Source organism: Bufo gargarizans, chromosome 4 (genome assembly GCF_014858855.1).
Source record: "Bufo gargarizans isolate SCDJY-AF-19 chromosome 4, ASM1485885v1, whole genome shotgun sequence".
NCBI classification, from domain to species: domain Eukaryota; kingdom Metazoa; phylum Chordata; class Amphibia; order Anura; family Bufonidae; genus Bufo; species Bufo gargarizans.
Window position 1 is genome coordinate 388,081,678 of NC_058083.1, and position 19,397 is coordinate 388,101,074.

A 19,397-nucleotide genomic window follows, 5' to 3' on the forward strand; every position below is an offset into this window, starting at 1 on the left:
CATAAGAAAGAATGGGGTGCCTGGGCTCCATCAAGACGAGGGAACGAAACCCCCATTGTTGGGATTGGTGGTTGTCCCACTGATCAGTTAGTTGTGCCCTATTTAGTAGTTGGGAGCTAACTTTTAGTTACCATAATACCCCTTTTAAATTACTGTTGTTTCAACTGAATTTGCATAATTCAATAGTACAAGTTTCCTCTCCTCCTCCCCTGCCTCTTGCACTGATCATTCATTTCAACTCTCTGCTAAAATCTGTCTTAAGAGACAAGACCAATTATCAACTCACTGAGGGATCAGGTTACATGTTTCCGTAGACGTCTATGGAGAGGGAGCAGCTGCAGAGTGAGACAGATTGTACTGCTAGCTTCAGTAGGTTTTCAGTCTCGCCTCAGTGCTGGATTCACAGCTACACTGCTCAGTACTAATATGTAATGTCCTCCATATGGCTTCTGCTCCTGAGCAAGTTCTTCCCTTTTCTGTGCATGCTGCATATGAGACACCAGAGCACCTATTCTCCACCACTCTGGAGCTCCGCTCAGGAAATACTGAGAGCCTGTAAAGGGGAAAACTGGTGAAAAAATGATATCCAAGGCATATAGTAAAAATCTGTCTGCTACGCCCCTGTCTCATTACTGTGTACTCTCTATAAGATGTCTGCTGTGTAGCCAAGACCTGTAAAGAGATGATGACAATGCTTCCACAATCTTAAGCCTTAAAATTATCTAGATAACTGCTGACGACACTTAATGAAATCCAGAAGGGGAACTGGGAGAGCATCAGATATAGCAATACATAGTTTTGTAAAGGGAATAGTAATGTTCGTACTTTGTCATGTAAATGAATGCATGTTTACACAAGGGATAATTATGCTGTGATAACGGCTTAACAAGATACATTTCAATAGGGGCAGTGTTGGGAGCCCAACTAGATACCCCCAATGTAGGCTTTTTATGGTGCAATAATATATTCTTATACCGTTGACGCTGTGCATGGCTTATACGAGGTCCTCATGTTAATAGAATTAAAACTGGTTTAATTAGTTACCATGTTGTTTATCTGGCCCATGGCAAAAAAAAAGATTTTAAGACTTTACTTTTGAGTTCATACATTTATGGTGCCAGGCGTTCAGAGGGCAAACACTAAATATGATGTAATATTGGATATTTCTGATTATAATACTCACAGTTGAGGGGAATTATAGGATTTTAATATTGATGGCCTATCCTCAAAATAGGCTGTCAATAGTTGATCAGCGGGGGTCTAATACCCCCACAATCGGCTGTTCCCGACTAGCGCCAGAAGTCAGTGACTGAGCTACACACCTACATCTACTGTGTAATGGACATACTTTAGATGCTGCAGTAACCAGTCTAAGTGCAAGATGCAGTGTATGAATGAATCTGTGTAAATCCAGAGCTGCACGGTGGCCGTATGGGGTGTCGGACCCTCTGCTGAGCAGATATTGATGGCCTGTCCTGAGTATAGGACATCAATATTAATATCCTGGAATACCTCTCCAGCTTTTTAGGGCAGTATATTACAGCTATAGGTTTATACTCTTCCATTTGGCTACATGAAGCTCTGAAAGCATACATTGGACATACCATATAGTTTGAGCCCAGTGTATTCATAGGGGAAGCCCTTCGCCTGACCCTCATACCATTTAACCTGTACACATGCTCCTGTACACAATAGCCTGCCAGTGACTATGGAGAGGGAGCACGTTCCTCATGAGCTTCTAGTAGTACAAACCTGCTTTTGTAATATGCTGAAAACGCATATGGCAGAATATTAATCTGACAGATCTGCTTTACAGTGACTCAAATGGCTTCTTGCACCATCTTGTTTAAAGGAACCTTAAGGGCAAAACATATGCAAGGTGTAATGTCTCGTGCAGGGCATCGGGGGGCGTCGCATAACACAAGGATGCAAAGAACACCAAATAGAGAATCCCTGCACTAGATAGAACATAAAGTGCTCCTTTAAGGACTTGTGCAGACGACCGTATGTATGTTGCGGCCTGCAAAGACATCCGTGCTACATTTTTTTAAAAAAAAATTTGGGCGGACCTATTGACATCAAAGTGGTCTACAGACTGCATTTTGCAGTCAAGTATTGGACATGTTTATATCTTTTTGCGGAATGCACGTACCGATGTGAAAAGCACATTGATGATCCTTAGGCTTTCCACATCTGTATGTTGTTTCCAGAACAGATGGAACATGTCCCATTCTTGGCTCCAAAATGCACTGCATTTAAGTCAATGGGTCAGCAAAATAAATAAAAAACAGATGCAACATGGCCGTCATCAGTGTTTTGCATACCGCAAAATAAATATGGTTGTGTGCATGAAACCTAAAAGAAATGATGAAGCGCATGCTCGCAGCCACATACTACTGAAAGCTGAGGTGGGTAAACCTTTTGTATGCCTTTTTGGCTTTTTGTGAATGCTGCCCTTAAGTGGCCATATACATGTCATCTCGCCACCTCCTTGGGGTCTTTTTCTCAGACCTCCTGGTATGCCAGTACTGCCAATGGCACAGTGGCTAAGGGCTTTCCGCCATTTAGGAAAAAACTATTTATGAAAACTGTCTAAAAGAAAAAAAACTGTCTGTCCGGAGCAACCAATCGCAACACAGCTTTAAAGGGGTTAAGTGATGGCCAGTTCTCAGAATAGGTTATCACTATCTGATCGGCGGCAGCGTGCCACTGTGCACCCCTGCCTATCAGACGGAGCTTCTCCCACTGAAGTGAACGGCAGGAGCTATGTTACCAGCACCATCCATTGCACAACAGATGGAGGTGTATAGTTTCAGTATCGGTTCACTGCAGAACAGCTGGTCGGAAGGGGGTGTTGGGAGTCGGACCCCCACCGATCTGAGGATAGGCCGTCACTTGTAAAGGACTGGAAACCCCTTTTACTTCTCAAATAATTAAGTGAACACTTTTTATTTTTTAGTTTTTTCCTTTAGATGGTTTTCATAAACCTGCTCCAAAATTTGCATCTTATTTGACATGCTCAATAGTTTGCATCTGTATGGCTGATCATTGCTTCAGTCTTAAATATTCACCCTTGTATGGCCATTTTAAGGCAGCATGCTGAACCCATGAGTCTATATTCACACCACGTTTTATCCTGTTGAACATCCTGATTTTGTCTTTTCTTTTATATTATGTAGAAAAATGCACATCAAACAACATGGTGCAGCGAGATGCCTGCCCTGTAGCATCCGTCGGGATCCTGTGGTTCAACAGAACAAAAAATGAGACAGTCTCTGTCCTGTTGAAAACAGATCCCGTCGAAAACTTGTAAACGGGGCAGATAGTACCACAACATTCATAACCACCCCGGTGAGACCAGGTATAACGTATATTGCAGATGTAACTGAACATGGAAACCATTGTTCTCTTCAGAGTGTTAACCCATCCAATGTGTGTAGAAGACATGGATTTTGTATGCTGCTGCCTGATTTTTTATTTTTTATTTATCTTTGTTTCCATATTGTAACCTGTATACATTGCTAATACTTTATCCTAATTCTGTGCATTTTTTGGTGAGTTTTATTTTTCCTTCATAGGACGCAAAGCAAAACCAAAATAAATTCAGAATAAATGTGCATCTGTGTCTGAGAATTCGTTTTTTGTCCTTCTAAAGATTTTCTACCAGTAAGGCCTCATTCACACAATCGTATTTTTGGTCCGCATAAGATCTGCGTTTTTGGGGGATTGGATGAGGACCCAATCACTTCAATGGGTCTGCATGCTGTCCGCATCCATATGTCCGTTCCGTGGCCCTGCAAAAATATAGAACATGTCCTGTTCTTGTCCATTTTGCGGACAAGAATAGGCATTGTTACAATGGTTCAGCAAAAAAAAACAAAAAACAATGTCACATGGACATCATCCGTATTTTTTGCGGACTGCAAAATACGTATGACTTCAGAATATTTGACAGTAAAGCATCCATTGGGAATGTTTTGGTGTGGATGTATATATGGTGGTTTTATAGTGGGGCATTTTTAAAGTCCATTTTCCAGGAGCCTGCATTGCCCTAATTTGCGCAAAATCTATCAAAGGTGATGTGTTTGATAAATTTGGTACATCTTAATAGGTGTCTTAGGAGGGCATTCACAAGACCATGTCTGTATTGCTGTCCACATATTGCGGCTCCGCAAAAACACTTATAGGTCCTGCCCTGTATTAGAAATGCCTATTCTTGTCTGCAAACAGACAAGAATAGGAAATATATTTTTTTATACTTTATTTTATTTTTATTTTTTTGTGGAGCCAGGGAACGGACATACAGAGGTGGACAGCACACATTTGAAATGAATGCGGATTAGATGTTGACCGAAGATATGGTTGTGTAAGTGACCCCCTGTTACTCCACTTTCTACACCACCCCTTAGGCTAGGGCTACACAGCAACATATGTCGCTAAAAAGTCATGTGACATTATGTAAAGATAATCAATCGTATCGCACTGCGACATGACAGTCTTACAAAAATCCGACTGATGGATTTCTTGCGACTGTCGCAGCATGTCGCATTGAGACACCATTGACTATCATTACAAAAAAAGTTGCACAAGTCGTGCAACACATGTCGCCATGTAACCCTAGCCTTATTGTGACAAGTTTTGCGGACAAAGACCAGTGCTTGCAGGAGTTTTTATCCGGCCAAATACTGGCACTAAGGCCGGAAACAAGCCAGATCCCCACCATGTCCCATTATGAGCTCCTGCAAGGAAAGGTAGTATCCGGCTATGCCGGATGCGATAAACTCCAGCAGGCTGTACCTCTGTCGGAAGATTTTAACGCTAGTGTGAAACTAGCCTAAATGTGGCATAAATCAGCTCTCTAGGCTAACCATGCTCACTTTCTCTTCCACTTTCCAAAACTGGAGTGGCTGGTCTTTTAGTGCAAAAATACACAAATAAGCCCAAAAAGTTGCCACCTCCTATTTTGATACTTTTTGCAGCTAGAATTCCTGCCTGCAGGACTTAAAGGGGTTATCCAGGAGCTAATATTGAAGACCTATCCTCGGAATAGTTCATCAATATCAGATCGGCAGGGATCCGACACCCGGGAACCCAGACGATCAGCTGTTAGAAGAGGCCAAGCCATGTAATGTCACAGTACATCGGTCACGTGGCCTAGTTGCTGCTCACCCCTATTTAAGTCAATTGGGCTGAGCTGCAATACCAAGCACAGCTGCTATACGATGTACAGCGCTGTGCTTGGTAAGTGTCTTGGTGAGCAACGCAGCTTCCCAAAACAGGTGCTCGACTGGGGTGCTGGGTCTGGGACCCCCGCCAATGTGGTATTGATGACCTGTCCTGTGGATAGGTCATCAATATTATTTCCCGGATAAACTTTCACACTTACGGCAGAGTGATCCGGCAAGCAGTTCCGTTGGCAGATCCGGCAATCTGCATGCAAACGGACAGCATTTGTAGACTGATCCGGATCAGTCTCACAAATGCACTGCAAGAACGGATCATATGGACAAATGGATCCGTTTCTATTTTTTTTTTTTCACATTTTAACCGGTCTGCGCATGCAAGATGAATCCGGCATTGCAGTATTTTTAATGCTGGATCCGGCACTAATGCATTCCTATGGAAAAAAAATGCTGAATCCAGCGTTCAGGCAAGTGTTCCGTTTTTTGGGCCGGAGATAAAACCGCAACATGCTGCGGTATTATCTCCATCCTGAACAGTCAAAAAGACTGAACTGAAGACGTCCTGAAGCATCCTGAACGGATTGCTCTCCATTCAGAATGCATTAGGATAAAACTGATCAGTTCTTTTCTGGTATTGAGCCCCTAGGACGGAACTCAATGCCGGAAAAGAAAAACGCTAGTGTGAAAGTACCCCAAGCACTAATAGATTCCCCCCATTGTGCCTTTGCTGCTCCTTTCTACTCTGGTAAAAAAAAAAAAAGGTAAAAAAAAAGTTTCCCAGAGAGGAAACGTGCTGATTATTATTAGAAATACCAGTCATCTTATAAGAATTTCACAATTGATTTTATTACATTGATGGCTAAAGTATAAAGTCCAACACGTGCTTTGCAATCTCACTTTTTCTGAAGGGTCAATATCTCAGTAAATCCACCCGTCCCCATAATGTCAGGTTCTCTGGGAAACCAGTCAGGTGTTCATAAGGACACCTCAGCACTCAGACATACGTTCATGATGGAAGGAGCTGCACGGAGTATGCTGTATATTTTATTCTTCATCCTTGTACCTTGGAGTCTTGTAAACGGGAACCCAGGTACCTCCATAAAAGTAGAATTTCCTAAAGATGTTTTTCACAACAAGACGATCATCACCGACCATCAGTAAGTTTGTGTCTATCATATCCCCTAGAGATATATTGAACCTTCCACTGGGGGTATTATGTGGGGTAGATTTCCAGATGTATAGCTGTTCTGAGTCATATATGGAGTCTCTTTTAGCCTCCATCAGGCGAAGAAACCCTATGGATACATTTTTGTACACATCAGGAGCTTTTCCTAATGTATACAGCAAAGCCAGAGCTCAGACGTAGTGTGCACAGAGCCTTACGTGTTGAAAGAATAAACCCAGCTCATGACCATTTCATGGCAAGACATTGAGAGACCACATTAATGAGTAAAGGTGAGGTATTGTAAGGATGACCGCTGTGAAGTCTAGATTGGCCTCAATTACAGTGTGATTGTGGGTATTTACATGGGGTGCAATAAAACTGGCCAAACAGTTCAGTTTGGCTACCTATGTTTAACAGGTTATTGTCCCTGTTATTTGTTACAAAGCCATAATACTGTATGTGTCTGGCATTAGATGGGATATACCACAAATTGAGTGTACAGCTTGTACATTTCTCCTAGACTAGCATCTGGTTAGTGCTTATACATTATATTTTGGCTATGTATTATTGGACCGGTTGTACTAGTGAACTGCTCCTTCTATCACTTGTTTCCATGTAACTGATTAGTCATCTTGAAGAGGACCTGAAGCATGAACTGGGAGAAATTGACCTTGAAAAAGCTTCAGAAGATGAGCTTGAGTTCTATTACTTCACGTAAGTCCAATACAGTGGTCTACAAGAAAATGTGTTTTATGTGTTGGCCGTTAGTCGCTGCAATCTGATGAACTGTTAAAGCTATTACAGTGGGTGATTGGGTAGGGGGATTTCACTTCCTCTTGGTAGAGTGGTCTGAGATGGCAAATTGCATACTCTCATCACTTGATTCGAATGAGATGTCTTATTCTACCTCAGCCACTCACAACTTCACAGTTAAATGGAAGGCATTTTATTGTGGTTGAATAATGCACATACAAGAAGCTCAATCCAGATCTAAATATGTTTGAAACATTGTTGCCCCACTCTCCTTTGGGGCTCATGCACACTGGCCTGGAAGCCTCTATGTTTCCTTAGTAGGAAGCCTCTATGTCTCCTTAGTAGGAAACTTCTCAGATTTCATCATTGTGTGTACAGAGATTCTCCATTAGAATATAGCCTCGTGCATGAGCCTCATATAGCCTCATGCATGAGCCATTACCCTCAAGTACTACAGTGTGTAGCTAGCACTTCTATGCATGACACTACTTGCACTAATTTGAACTCGTTTAGTTAAAAGGATGCTTTTCGGCTTCCTAGGCCACAGTTTAAAGAAATCATTCGAAGCCTTCGCCTGCCATGTAACCAAGCAGCTGTGATAAACACCATTAAAATGTTATGTCATGGCTGGGCCAATTGGCTTCTTAAAATTTGATTAGTAAGTTGATGTGAGCAACATTTCAGTTCAAGTTTAAAGGATTTTACACCTCCGATTAGCTGTTTCAGAGTAGCTCATGACACAGCTCCGTACATTGTGTAGTGGACGGATCTGGTTACTGCAGCACAGTTCTGATTAAAATGCATGGGAGCAGTACTGCTGTAATTAGCTCCGTCCACTATACGGTGGACGCAGCTATGTATTTCCAGTGCTGGAGCTACTACAGAATGGCTGATCAGCAGGGGTTAGGTTGTCGGACCCTTCCAATCGGATACTGATGGCCGATACTGAGGATATGCAATCACTTGTAAAATCCTGGACAAGCGCCTTAAAGAGCATCTGTCGGCAGGGTCAACCCTATTATACCATGAAAAATGCCTGAAAGTAGAGCTAACCCTCCTGAGTAAAATAATACCACATTTAAGATCCTCTGTTCCCTCTCGGGGCACCATATCTCCTTCTCTTCCTTGGTATTTAGACCACTCCCATTGCCCTGAAATCTCACTATTGGTGCATGCGCAGTAGTCAGCAATGAAATCATCCTCCACCCAAACAAAGCCAAGCATCTCCTTTTCCTGGTGCAGGATAACATAATCTGTGCTGCATGGGAAGCAGAAGTTGATGTACAGTGGCATACATAGAGAAGTAAGTGCCCCATAGCAAGGATCAAATCAGGCCTACCCCTTGGTGCACTAAACACCTAATTTACATATTAATAAAGTTATCTTTCTCAGAAAGAGCGCAATGGAGGAACATAACGTATTGGTTTACTTAGCCGGATCAACTGTATCGGGCTTCATACCCGTTTTTTGGGGATTGAGCCAGCTGATGCATGATCTTAAACTCTAAAACTAAACTTTTAAGCTATGTCTATCTGCTAAAGTGAAGACTCCATATTGTGGAATACAAGTGACACAAAGGCTATTGTAACGATGTATGTTAAGCTTACACAGTGACAGAGATGACACTTTGCAAATCCCAATGCTACGAATTTATTTGAATGGTCCAATAAAACTGTATTCATAATATAGTATAGTCTGTGTTAAAAAACTGTTCTCAGAGGATAGTCCACTGTCTACAGTAAGTCTTTTCTAGGTCTGGGATTGAAAAGCAGAGATGTAACTAACTATACACTCGTGTACATTGCAGAATACATGACTTTGATCATAATAAGCTCCTAGATGGACTGGAAATCTTGGCAGCTTTACAGGAATCTCTTGAAGAGCATTTAGGAACCGTTTTCTCTAAGGAGGAAAGGATGAAGCATTATATAGGTAGGTGGTAACTTCCGAATTGATGTATATCTTATACTGTAGAACAGCTAGGGGGACGCTCTCGAGCCCTGCACTCCAGAAATCTGGCTTCAAAAAGTCACAGAATATTGCATTTTTATACAGTACAGACCAAAAGTTTGGACACACCTTCTCATTCAAAGAGTTTTCTTTATTTTCATGACTATGAAAATTAGAGATTCACACTGAAGGCATCAAAACTATGAATTAACACATGTGGAATTATATACATAACAGAAAAGTGTGAAACAACTGAAAATATGTCATATTCTAGGTTCTTCAAAGTAGCTACCTTTTGCTTTGATTACTGCTTTGCACACTCTTGGCATTCTCTCGATGAGCTTCAAGAGGTAGTCACCTGAAATCGTTTTCACTTCACAGGTGTGCCCTGACAGGTTTAATAAGTGGGAATTCTTGCCTTATAAATGGGGTTGGGACCATCAGTTGCGTTGTGGAGAAGTCAGGTGGATACACAGCTGATAGTCCTACTGAATAGACTGTTAGAATTTGTATTATGGCAAGAAAAAAGCAGCTAAGTAAAGAAAAACGAGTGGCCATCATTACTTTAAGAAATGAAGGTCAGTCAGTCCGAAAAATTGGGAAAACATTGAAAGTGTACCCAAGTGCAGTCACAAAAACTATCAAGCGCTACAAAGAAACTGGGTCACATGCGGACCGCCCCAGGAAAGGAAGACCAAGAGTCACCTCTGCTGCGGAGGATAAGTTCATCCGAGTCACCAGCCTCAGAAATCGCAGGTTAACAGCAGCTCAGATTAGAGACCAGGTTAATGCCACACAGAGTTCTAGCAGCAGACTCATCTCTAGAACAACTGTTAAGAGGAGACAGTGTGAATCAGGTCTTCATGGTAGAATATCTGCTAGGAAACCACTGCTAAGGACAGGCAACAAGCAGAAGAGACTTGTTTGGGCTAAAGAACACAAGGAATGGACATTAGACCAGTGGAAATCTGTGCTTTGGTCTGATGAGTCCAAATTTGAGATCTTTGATTCCAACCACCGTGTCTTTGTACGTTATTTTTACCAGAAAAAAATGGCCGAATAACTGCATGCAGTTTTTTAGGGTACCAATGTTTTTTGAGGCATTAATGTTTTTAGTATTAAATTTAGTTTTTCCCCCATAGAGAAGGTAATGTGAAAATGCCCCAGCATGCTGCATTTTTTTAAAAGAACCAGAAAAAATTAAAACAAAACATCTAAGGCTTTTTTTCACGCTAGTCTCCTGCAGGCTGTATCAGCAGAGAACAGCCTACCCGAGCTCTCTGGATCCACAATGCCTGCCAGCCCCCATTTAAGGGCCTATTTACATGACCGTATTTTTGTGTCTGCATCCGTTCCACAATTTTGCAGAATGGATACAGACCCATTCATTTCAATGGAACTGCAAAAGATGCTCAGTGTTCCGTGGCCCCGCTAAAAAGTTAGAACATGTCCTACTCTCCCGTATTCCATTATAGTCAGTGGGGGCTGGCAGGTATTGCCGTGACATCCAGCTATGTATACAAACTGAAAAGAATGGCGTGGTATTAAACAGGCAGGAAGTGCTCAAACCCACATGCAGTTGTGCATATATATATATACAGGGGAGCAAATCCTGCACTTGTGGCTCGTTGCTAATGACGATCCCCAGCAAAAATGCATACAGTGGAGGATGCCCACAGCGAACCACAAGTACCACAATAGACATCCTACACAAGATAGCAATTATGTGGATTTAATCAATATAACAAAATAATAGCAAAGACAGGTGCACTCTGCGGTCTTACTAAACCCTTAAACTGATTTTAAAATTGAGAGGTTAGCCAACATGTCCTACTAGGAGGGCATGTCTGAGCCTGAGCACCGCGCCAAGGTTTCTCAAGTAGCTCGGGACCTAACACTCACCTACCTGTGCCATGTGGGCAATACCAGGAGCCAGTGGGCAAATTACAGGAGCATGAGGCCGACTCACAAACAACTCACCAGTTACCATATCGGGCCATATCAGCCAGTCTTGAGTGGGACTCGCAGACTCCTCCCTCCTCCCATTTCTAGCATGGTTACATGCTGGTGGTAACTGGTGAGTTGTTTGTGAGTCGGCCTCATGCTCCTGTAATTTGCCCACTGGCTCCTGGTATTGCCAACATGTCACAGGTAGGTGAGTGTTAGGTCCCGAGCTACTTGAGAAACCTTGACGCGGTGCTCGGGCTCAAACATGTCCTATACCATAGGACATGTTGGCTAATCTCTCAATTTTAAAATCAGTTTGAGGGTTTAGTAAGACCGCAGAGTGCACCTGTCCTTGTTATTATTTTGTTATATTGACATCCAGCTATGCCAGATCCAGGGAGCTTGGGCAGGCTGTAGTCTGCCGAAAACTCCTTCAAAACTGACCTTAAAAATTCTCTTCATAGTAAATCTTCCTCATAGAGTACAATTAGATTTACTATAAAACAAAGAAATATATCATTAGAGAAATACTCCTTCATTAGTCAATTGTAACTGTGAATTAGATGTAGCGCAAAAGTGTCACAATCTGAGAAAGCTCCTAATTAAATATAATAACTACCCAGCTCCCCAAAGTTTAGTGTCCTGTGCGTTTCTATGAACACATACAATATTTTTCGCTTTATAAGACGCACCTGATTATGAGACGCATCTAAGGTTTAGAGGAGATATTTTGAACTAAAAGGTGTGCTAAAATATTTAATAAAACAACATTTTATACTATAATGGGGTATCTGCGGATGACACACTGTTATGAGGATATTTGGAAGATCTGTGAATGATGCACCTGTTATGTGACTAACCCCCCTCATCCTAAAGAATACACCCATGTACTGCAGTACTCTATGTTTCTATTTACATTTAACACTGTCCACAGACTGTACTGTAATTGGCACGTGTTTATATTAAATGTGACTACAACTCCCCTCATCCTTAAGTATACACCCATGTACTGCAGTGCAGAGGAGAGGGAGAACTGCTCTGCTCTCTCCTCCTCTTCTATGGAGCGTACCCATAGAAGGGATGTGCAGGTCGGCAGCTTTCAGCTTCACTGAATGCTTAACTGCTGCCTGCCACCCACCCCACACTTAAATCGCAGGATCAGGAACAGGCTAAGTAAAAGCTCCTGAGATCCTGCAATACTGCTGGCCAGCTTGATTGTATGCACTTTGCTTTATAAGATGCACTGACTCCCCCTCCCCCCCCCCCTTTTTTTTTTTTTTTTTTGGGGGGGGGGGGGGGGGGGGAGAGGTGCACCTTATAAAGCAAAAAATACAGTATGTTCTCTATATTAAATATACTTGTAGATACATAGACTGGGATATGAGGGACTTATCAATAAATCATGACTCAGACATGTTGGATATGATGAAAAGCCTCCACCCTAAGGTTTATTGGTAGAACCTGGCCAAGTCATTATGTATTATATACTTGTGTTCTCCAGAGATCTGATCGGATTTGGATCTGGTTTGCTTCTTCTGCACAGGTAGCCCTAATGGTTAAATTTTCCCTTTTTAATAAAATGCAAGAAAAGTTGTGCAAGTGGAGTTCAAAGTGATTTAAAAAGTAGGTTGAAGCTGTGATAGAGAAGATCAAAGCAGAGTTATCTGTTCCTACAGAGCTGTACGTCTCTCTAGATGTCAGCTCTGGGGCTGATACGTCATGTCATTTTATGTTTAAAAAAAAAAAAAATGTATACCTGAATTCCATACCTTTCACTTCTTAGAATTTATCATGGTTTCATCATCCCGGCAACATTGCCCCATTAATGTAGTAAGAGAAAATGTGCCACTTACTTGCACCACTCAGATCTTATTGTAACATTATGGCATTAGCAAAGGTTCCTTTTAAAATTCATGTCACCCTTTGACACATGATAGCAGTGTAGGCCAAAATATGGTTTCTATTAGTGACTCACAAGACCAGGTCTCTGCGCTCCATATGTCTGGCAGATGGGTGCTTACACAGGCCATGGGCCACTCGTGCTGAGGAAGGAGAGCACACAGTGGCTGTCAGATGATAACCTTCTATACATCAATCTGTATTTAGAAGAGAAACTAGAAACCACAGGTGGAAGAAGTGGGGCTGTTGTCTTCTGTTAAAGGGGTTCACCACTTTTTGGTTACTGATGACCAATGTATAGGTAGTATGAATATGTAGCACCAACGAATAGCCTCTGTTGTTATTCTGTGCCATTTGCTATATTGTCTTCTTGTTGGGCAAATCGTCTGTACTGTCCTTAAGATGGCCGCTGATGGAGCATCATGTGACCAGACACATCACTCAGTCTCCTCCATTCAAACACATTGCACCTGTACTAAACTCTCAATAGTGCAAATGCAGATGGCAGGGGCAGTGTATTTGAATGGAGAAAGCTGAATAATGTCTCTGGAGTTATCAGCAGCCATTTTATGGACAAGATCTCCATGTGGACAGCACAAAACACTTAGTCAACAGTGGGGCATACCTTAATAATATAAAGTCTGTGCCAATATATATTCTGTGCCATTTTTTATATTTAATAAGTGGCATTCAGCATGATACAAACACATTAGTCAACAGTGACTGGAAACCCCCTTAAAGTGTACTGCTATAACTGGGGGAGGATGTATGACAGGCCTGCTGTTTAAATTACTTTTTTATGGTTAACATTTTGTAATAATTTTGTATTTGTTTTTAATTTTCCATGTCACTTTTAATATTTAAACAAAAAACAAAAATCCTGCAGTTTTCACACTGACCACTATGTCTAATAATTGGTGCCACTTCTTGGTTTTTACCGATTACTTTACTGCAGTTAACTCGTTGTAATCCTGCCTGTAATAATATCACCTCTGTGAATAGATAAGACAGTATCCACCAATAGGTGACTGTCAGAGCTTATCTGCTCCTTCCTTGTACAATGACCTCTGCACGGGTCACAGAGCATGCCTAGAAGACTCTACCATAGAAGTCAGTGAGGTCCCCTCCCATCCATTGTGTCTATGGCCCATGGGGCTGCCGTAAAGCAGAAGTAGCCGCCGGCTAGATCGGGATGTTGGGGCCGGCGCATGCGCAATAAACGCTCGGAAGCGGATTCCCATAGTGGGTAATGCTGTGCGCAGGTGCGGCGATTCGGAGGCGCAGCATTTCACCTTGAAGGGAGTCGGGAATAAGAAGAACCTAGGGCCGGCCTTAGTGTTTAAAGGGGAGAAGTTTCATATGAATAGCGAAGAGGGGCCTGGGCACCGGCCGCTTGAACGCCGCCCCTGGGCACCTTCAGACCTAATTTAAATATTGGATTAAAGTAGCGGACAGCTAAACAGGAAGTAGCATTCACATATGGGTACTATAATGCTGAGAATGGTGTTAGTATTCAAAAAAAAGTCAGTATAGGTGAAAGACTCCCTTTACAGGGGGTTCCGACCTGAGCGTTCTGAAACGAGCGCTCTGTATGCATACAGAGACTGGCGTTCACACATTGTCGCGCGTTCCCGAATTTCTATGTGCGGGAACGTGCGACAAATGCCCAAAAAAAAGCTCAAGAACTTGTTTGAGCGTCGGGCGTTTTACAGCGCGATCGTACGCGCTGTAAAACGCCCAGGTGAGAACCATTCCCATAGGGAATCATTGGTTTCTCCGTGTTGAGCGTTTTACAGCGCGTAGGAACGCGCTGTAAAACGCTCAGGTCTGAACTTAGGGTTAAGGAAAGGGCAAGGTCCTCCTATAACAACTGGTGAGAGGAAGAGGTAAGTGTCCTTACAGCAAATATATGAAGAGGGAGAAGCACTACTGGTGGTATGGAAATAAGCACTGTTTTCATAATCTTAGGATAAGGCCTCTTGCACACGACCGTATGCCCTCTGAGACATATGGTCTGTAAGCGGGCCATATGTTCCGGAGCGGCATACATCGTGCGCGCAGTATCATAGGTTACTATGATGCTGTGCGCATCAGGCCACCCGCGGGCAATAGTCCCGCAGGCAGCCCGATGCGCACAGCATCATAGTAACCTATGATACTGTGCGCTCCCGTGCGCACAATGTATGCCGCCCCAGGACATATGGCCCGCTCACGGACCGCATGTCTCGGAGGGCATACGGTTGTGTGCAAGAGGCCTAAGAAGGCCTTGCTGCATCTACTGGGGGACAGTGGGCCAAGCTGTAATTGGCGTGAGGTTGTGCTGTGACCACCGGTATGTGGGAAATTGCTATTTGTTTGATATACAATCCTTTTTCTTCACCACTCCATAACCCAATTCTTAATTTCTACACAGAAATGACAGATGAAGTTCTAGAAGAAGACGATCTGGATAAGGATGGGTTTTTATCATTTGTTGAATATATGCACTCTCAAAAACGCACTGCAAGTCCAACCACAATTCTGGATAAAACTGCAAAGGACAAAACAGGATCTAAGAAAAACAGCTAAAATATCAATAAAATCTGTTTCCATGTACAGTAGCTGTGTTGCCAGTGTATAGCTTGTGTATAATTTGTTACTTGTATGTGTATATGCAGTTTTTCAGTGTGAAAACTTTAATACATACCAACACGCTTGTATCAAGTGGCGTACCTTGTCTGGAGATCGTTGCAAAATATCAATTGAGTATCTCTTAATGGTTGTGACAGACGGGTGGATGAGACCCGTACTGCCTACCTGGATATACGTGTGACATATATGTTAAACATAAACACGACTCCCAAACACACCCACCACTTTGTTGTCCGTGAACCGACATATTTAATTAGTGACCGTGGCAGTCACCATAAGAGGATTCAGCTCACTTGCCATTAGACACTGATAATTTTACATACTCCCCTTTCTTGTGTGTGTGAAGTATAATCTTCTTTTAATACATACCAATAAAAAAATATTAATTTTAACATTAGTTAGAGACCCCTAAAGGGATTCTAGGTCTATACTGACCATTGAAATTGATACATATTGATATCCCGAGGGTCTCTATAAGGGAATTAGTTCATTGTTGTATGTGTATAACCACAATTTTTTCAGGTTCTTGGATACTGAAGAAACACATCTTGCTTGATAATTATGTCCTCTTTTTGCAATGACTATTGCTCCAAACTGTATGAAGTCCAGGTTTACTGTACCGAAACATAGGGTGTTGCGGCTGTAAATCTGTCTGTAATACAGCCATCTGAAACCTGACTTACCTCAGTGGTATGGTTTAACAGGATTTTCGTCTTCCTCACTGGCATCCATTCTTGCATATCACCTGCCTTCACAATCTGGACCACTCATTTGTACCACACTCCTGGGCTTGTCCCATCTATTGTCAGAAAACGGAGTGTCTGTTCTTGGTACATTGAACAAACTTGGAGTACAGCTAGTGGCTCCTCTACCTGCAAGGTGATACAGGTTGCCATTCTCTGATGTAGGATACTTCTGTGATTAGACCAGTCATTAGGAACAGTAATGGTCAGACCACACACAACACTCTTTGATCTTTCCAGAACCAGTATTTTCTTATCCTTAAGTCCTAATTTGTATTGGCAAAATGTTTTAAATTTAATTTTCCAGTTCCTAGCTAAAATTCTACAACTTTAATATATAGTTCAAAATAACCTAACTGACATTAGATAAACCCTGTGGAGTTTAGTCTGTATAAGCCGATCTCTTGTGCAAACTACCATGGACCTCCATGTAGAGAAGCTAGCTCTTTCAGTTGAAGATCTTCCAAGTTGGTAGATCGACTTTCCATTTGAAATTGCACTGTAAATGGAGGAGTTATATAAAATTTAACCTTGTGATAGCCCCCACACTCAAGAGTGACAGTCCCGCTACTGAACTGGGTCCCGCATGTATATCGCAGCTAAACATATCTATATAAACTGATAACCTTTGCTAGCTTTCAGCAAGAATTCAAAGTGCCCTCTCGTACAATTGGGTATGATACTTCACCCCGTGTTGTGGCCAAAATTCAAAATCGGGCAAATGCCGCAATTCCAGGAGAGTGGGGTTGTGCCAAAACGGTATATAAGAAGACTACTTCTCATCGTCCTCTCACTGACTGTGAAGATCAACAAAAGTGGTCCAACTCGCCCCACTATCGTAACTATATTAGAGGTAACATAGTACATACGGCCGAAAAAAGACATTTGTCCATCTAGTTCGGCCTGTCATCCTGCAAGTTGATCCAGGGGAAGGCAAAAAAAAAAACCCTGTGAGGTAGAAGCCAATTTTCCTCACTTTAGGGGAATAAACAATTCCTTCCCGCCTCCAATCAGGCAATCAGAATAACTCCCTGGATCAATGATCTCTCTCTAGTAGCTATAGCCTGTAATATTATTACACTCCAGAAATACATCCAGGCCCCTCTTGAATTCCTTTATTGTACTCACCATCACCACCTCCTCAGGCAAAGAGTTCCATAGTCTCATTGCTCTTACCGTAAAGAATCCTCTTCTATGTTTGTGTACAAACCTTCTTTCCTCTAGTCGCAGAGGATGTCCCCTCGTCACAGTCACAGTCCTGGGGATAAATAGATGATGGGAGAGACCCCTGATATATTTATACATAGTAATTAGATCTCCCCTCAGTCGTCTTTTTTCTAAAGTGAATAACTCTAATTTTGATAATCTTTCAGGGTACTGTAAGTGCCCCATTCCAGTTATTACTTTAGTTGCCCTCCTCTGGACCCTCTCCAGCTCTGCTATGTCTGCCTTGTTCACTGGAGCCCAGAACTGTACACAGTACTCCATGTGTGGTCTGACTAATGATTTGTAAAGTGGTAGGACTATGTTCTTATCACGGGCATCTATGCCCCTTTTGATGCAGCCCATTATCTTATTGGCCTTGGCAGCAGCTGCCTGACACTGGTTTTTGCAGCTTAGTTTGCTGTTTATTAAAATTCCTAGATCCTTTTCCATGTCAGTGTTACCATGTAAGTGTAGCAACAAATTGAGTTGACTCCCACTCTAAATACAAAATTCACCAGCGCCTCATAGGCAGGGCCGTCTTTAATATTGATTGGACCCCTGGGCAAATATTTACTTGGGCCCCCTGGATCCCGCCTTCCCACACCCTAGCATGCAATCACGCCCTCCACCACAACACACACAAAAAATCCACACATCTCGTAGAGTACAGTGAATGACTGTAAATACTTCCAGTTCTGAAGACTCCAGCGGCTCAGGATCAGCGCTCTGGGCAGCTGGGCTCAGGCTGGAAGTGGGCACCGCTCTGCAGGAAGGAGACCAGGGCTTGGCTCACCCTAGTGTTACAGCGCACCCTAGCACCCCACAGTATGCAGTATAGCACCCTATAGTATACAGCACCACACAGTATGCAGTATAGCACCCCACACTATACAGTACCCCACAGTATATAGTAGAGCAGTATAGCAGCCCACAGTATACAACACCTCACTGTATACAGCACCCCAAACTATACACGATACAGCCCCCCACACTATACAGTACAGCAGTATAGCACTCCACGCTATACCGCACCCACAGTATACAGTACAGCAGTATAGCACTCCACAATATACAGGCCTCCCACACACACACTATACAGGCCCCCCCACACTATACAGGCCCCCCACAGTATACAGGCCCCTCACCGTATACAGCCCACCACACAGTATACAGGCCCCCACACAGTATAAGGCCCCCCACAGTATACAGCCCACCACACAGTATACAGGCCCCCCACAGTATACAGCCCCACACAGTATACAGCCCCACACAATATACAGCCCCCCACAGTATACAGGCCCCCACACAATATACAGCACCCCACTATACAGTAGTTTACATTATATTAACATAACAGCCCCTGTCACCTTTTTCTGATGTAATCTTCACACAAAAAAGCTCCACAGTTAACTTCTGCAACACTCCTGCTAGGACCTGTGATGACCTCATAGCCATGTGATCAGTATTTGCTAGGTTACTGGTCACATGGTGATGATGTCATCCAAGGTCCTAGATCACAACGTTAAAGTTCACAGACAGCTTGACACCCGAGGCAGTAGCTAGCAGGGCTCAAGAGGCAGCTGCCTTGGGCCCCCCAGGAGCAACTGGGCCCGGGGCAGCTGCCCCTTTTGCCCCTTGGTAAAGACAGCCCTGCTCATAGGAACCCAATAGTGCTACCTACAACACCACAGTTTAGTTATTAGAAGAGAAGATCCTGCTCTTTTACTGTATTTGCAATGTATGGGAGTCTCATAGCAGCTAGTCTATACCCTCCAGCACATGGAAAACTAACAACTGGAAATGTAGGCGGCAGAGAAGGAAACCTGGTAACTAGGGATGAGCGAACCCGGACCGCACTATTGGGGTTCTTACCGAACACGGATATTGGCGCGAAAATCTGTGTTTGGAGTTTAAATAAAG

General features: G+C 42.9%; 1 protein-coding gene across 1 annotated transcript; it reads left to right on the plus strand.

Annotated features, from left to right (window-relative positions):
* The first annotated feature begins 5,874 nt into the window (after positions 1-5,874).
* LOC122935699 (multiple coagulation factor deficiency protein 2 homolog) lies at positions 5,875-15,680 on the plus strand. Its single transcript, XM_044291538.1, has 4 exons — positions 5,875-6,340; positions 6,976-7,062; positions 8,909-9,033; positions 15,311-15,680. The coding sequence occupies exons 1-4, from the start codon at positions 6,126-6,128 to the stop codon at positions 15,463-15,465; spliced, it is 582 nt and encodes a 193-aa protein (XP_044147473.1). The 5' UTR covers positions 5,875-6,125; the 3' UTR covers positions 15,466-15,680.
* Positions 15,681-19,397: the final 3,717 nt, after the last annotated feature.

Excerpts from the sequence above, each read along its gene's own strand:
- LOC122935699 (XM_044291538.1), top strand. The coding sequence starts at position 6,126 with ATGTCAGGTTCTCTGGGAAACCAGTCAGGTGTTCATAAGGACACCTCA. Across the intron at positions 6,341-6,975 it reads ACGATCATCACCGACCATCA|TCATCTTGAAGAGGACCTGA; the intron begins GTAAGTTTGTGT and ends GTAACTGATTAG. Across the intron at positions 9,034-15,310 it reads AAGGATGAAGCATTATATAG|AAATGACAGATGAAGTTCTA; the intron begins GTAGGTGGTAAC and ends ATTTCTACACAG.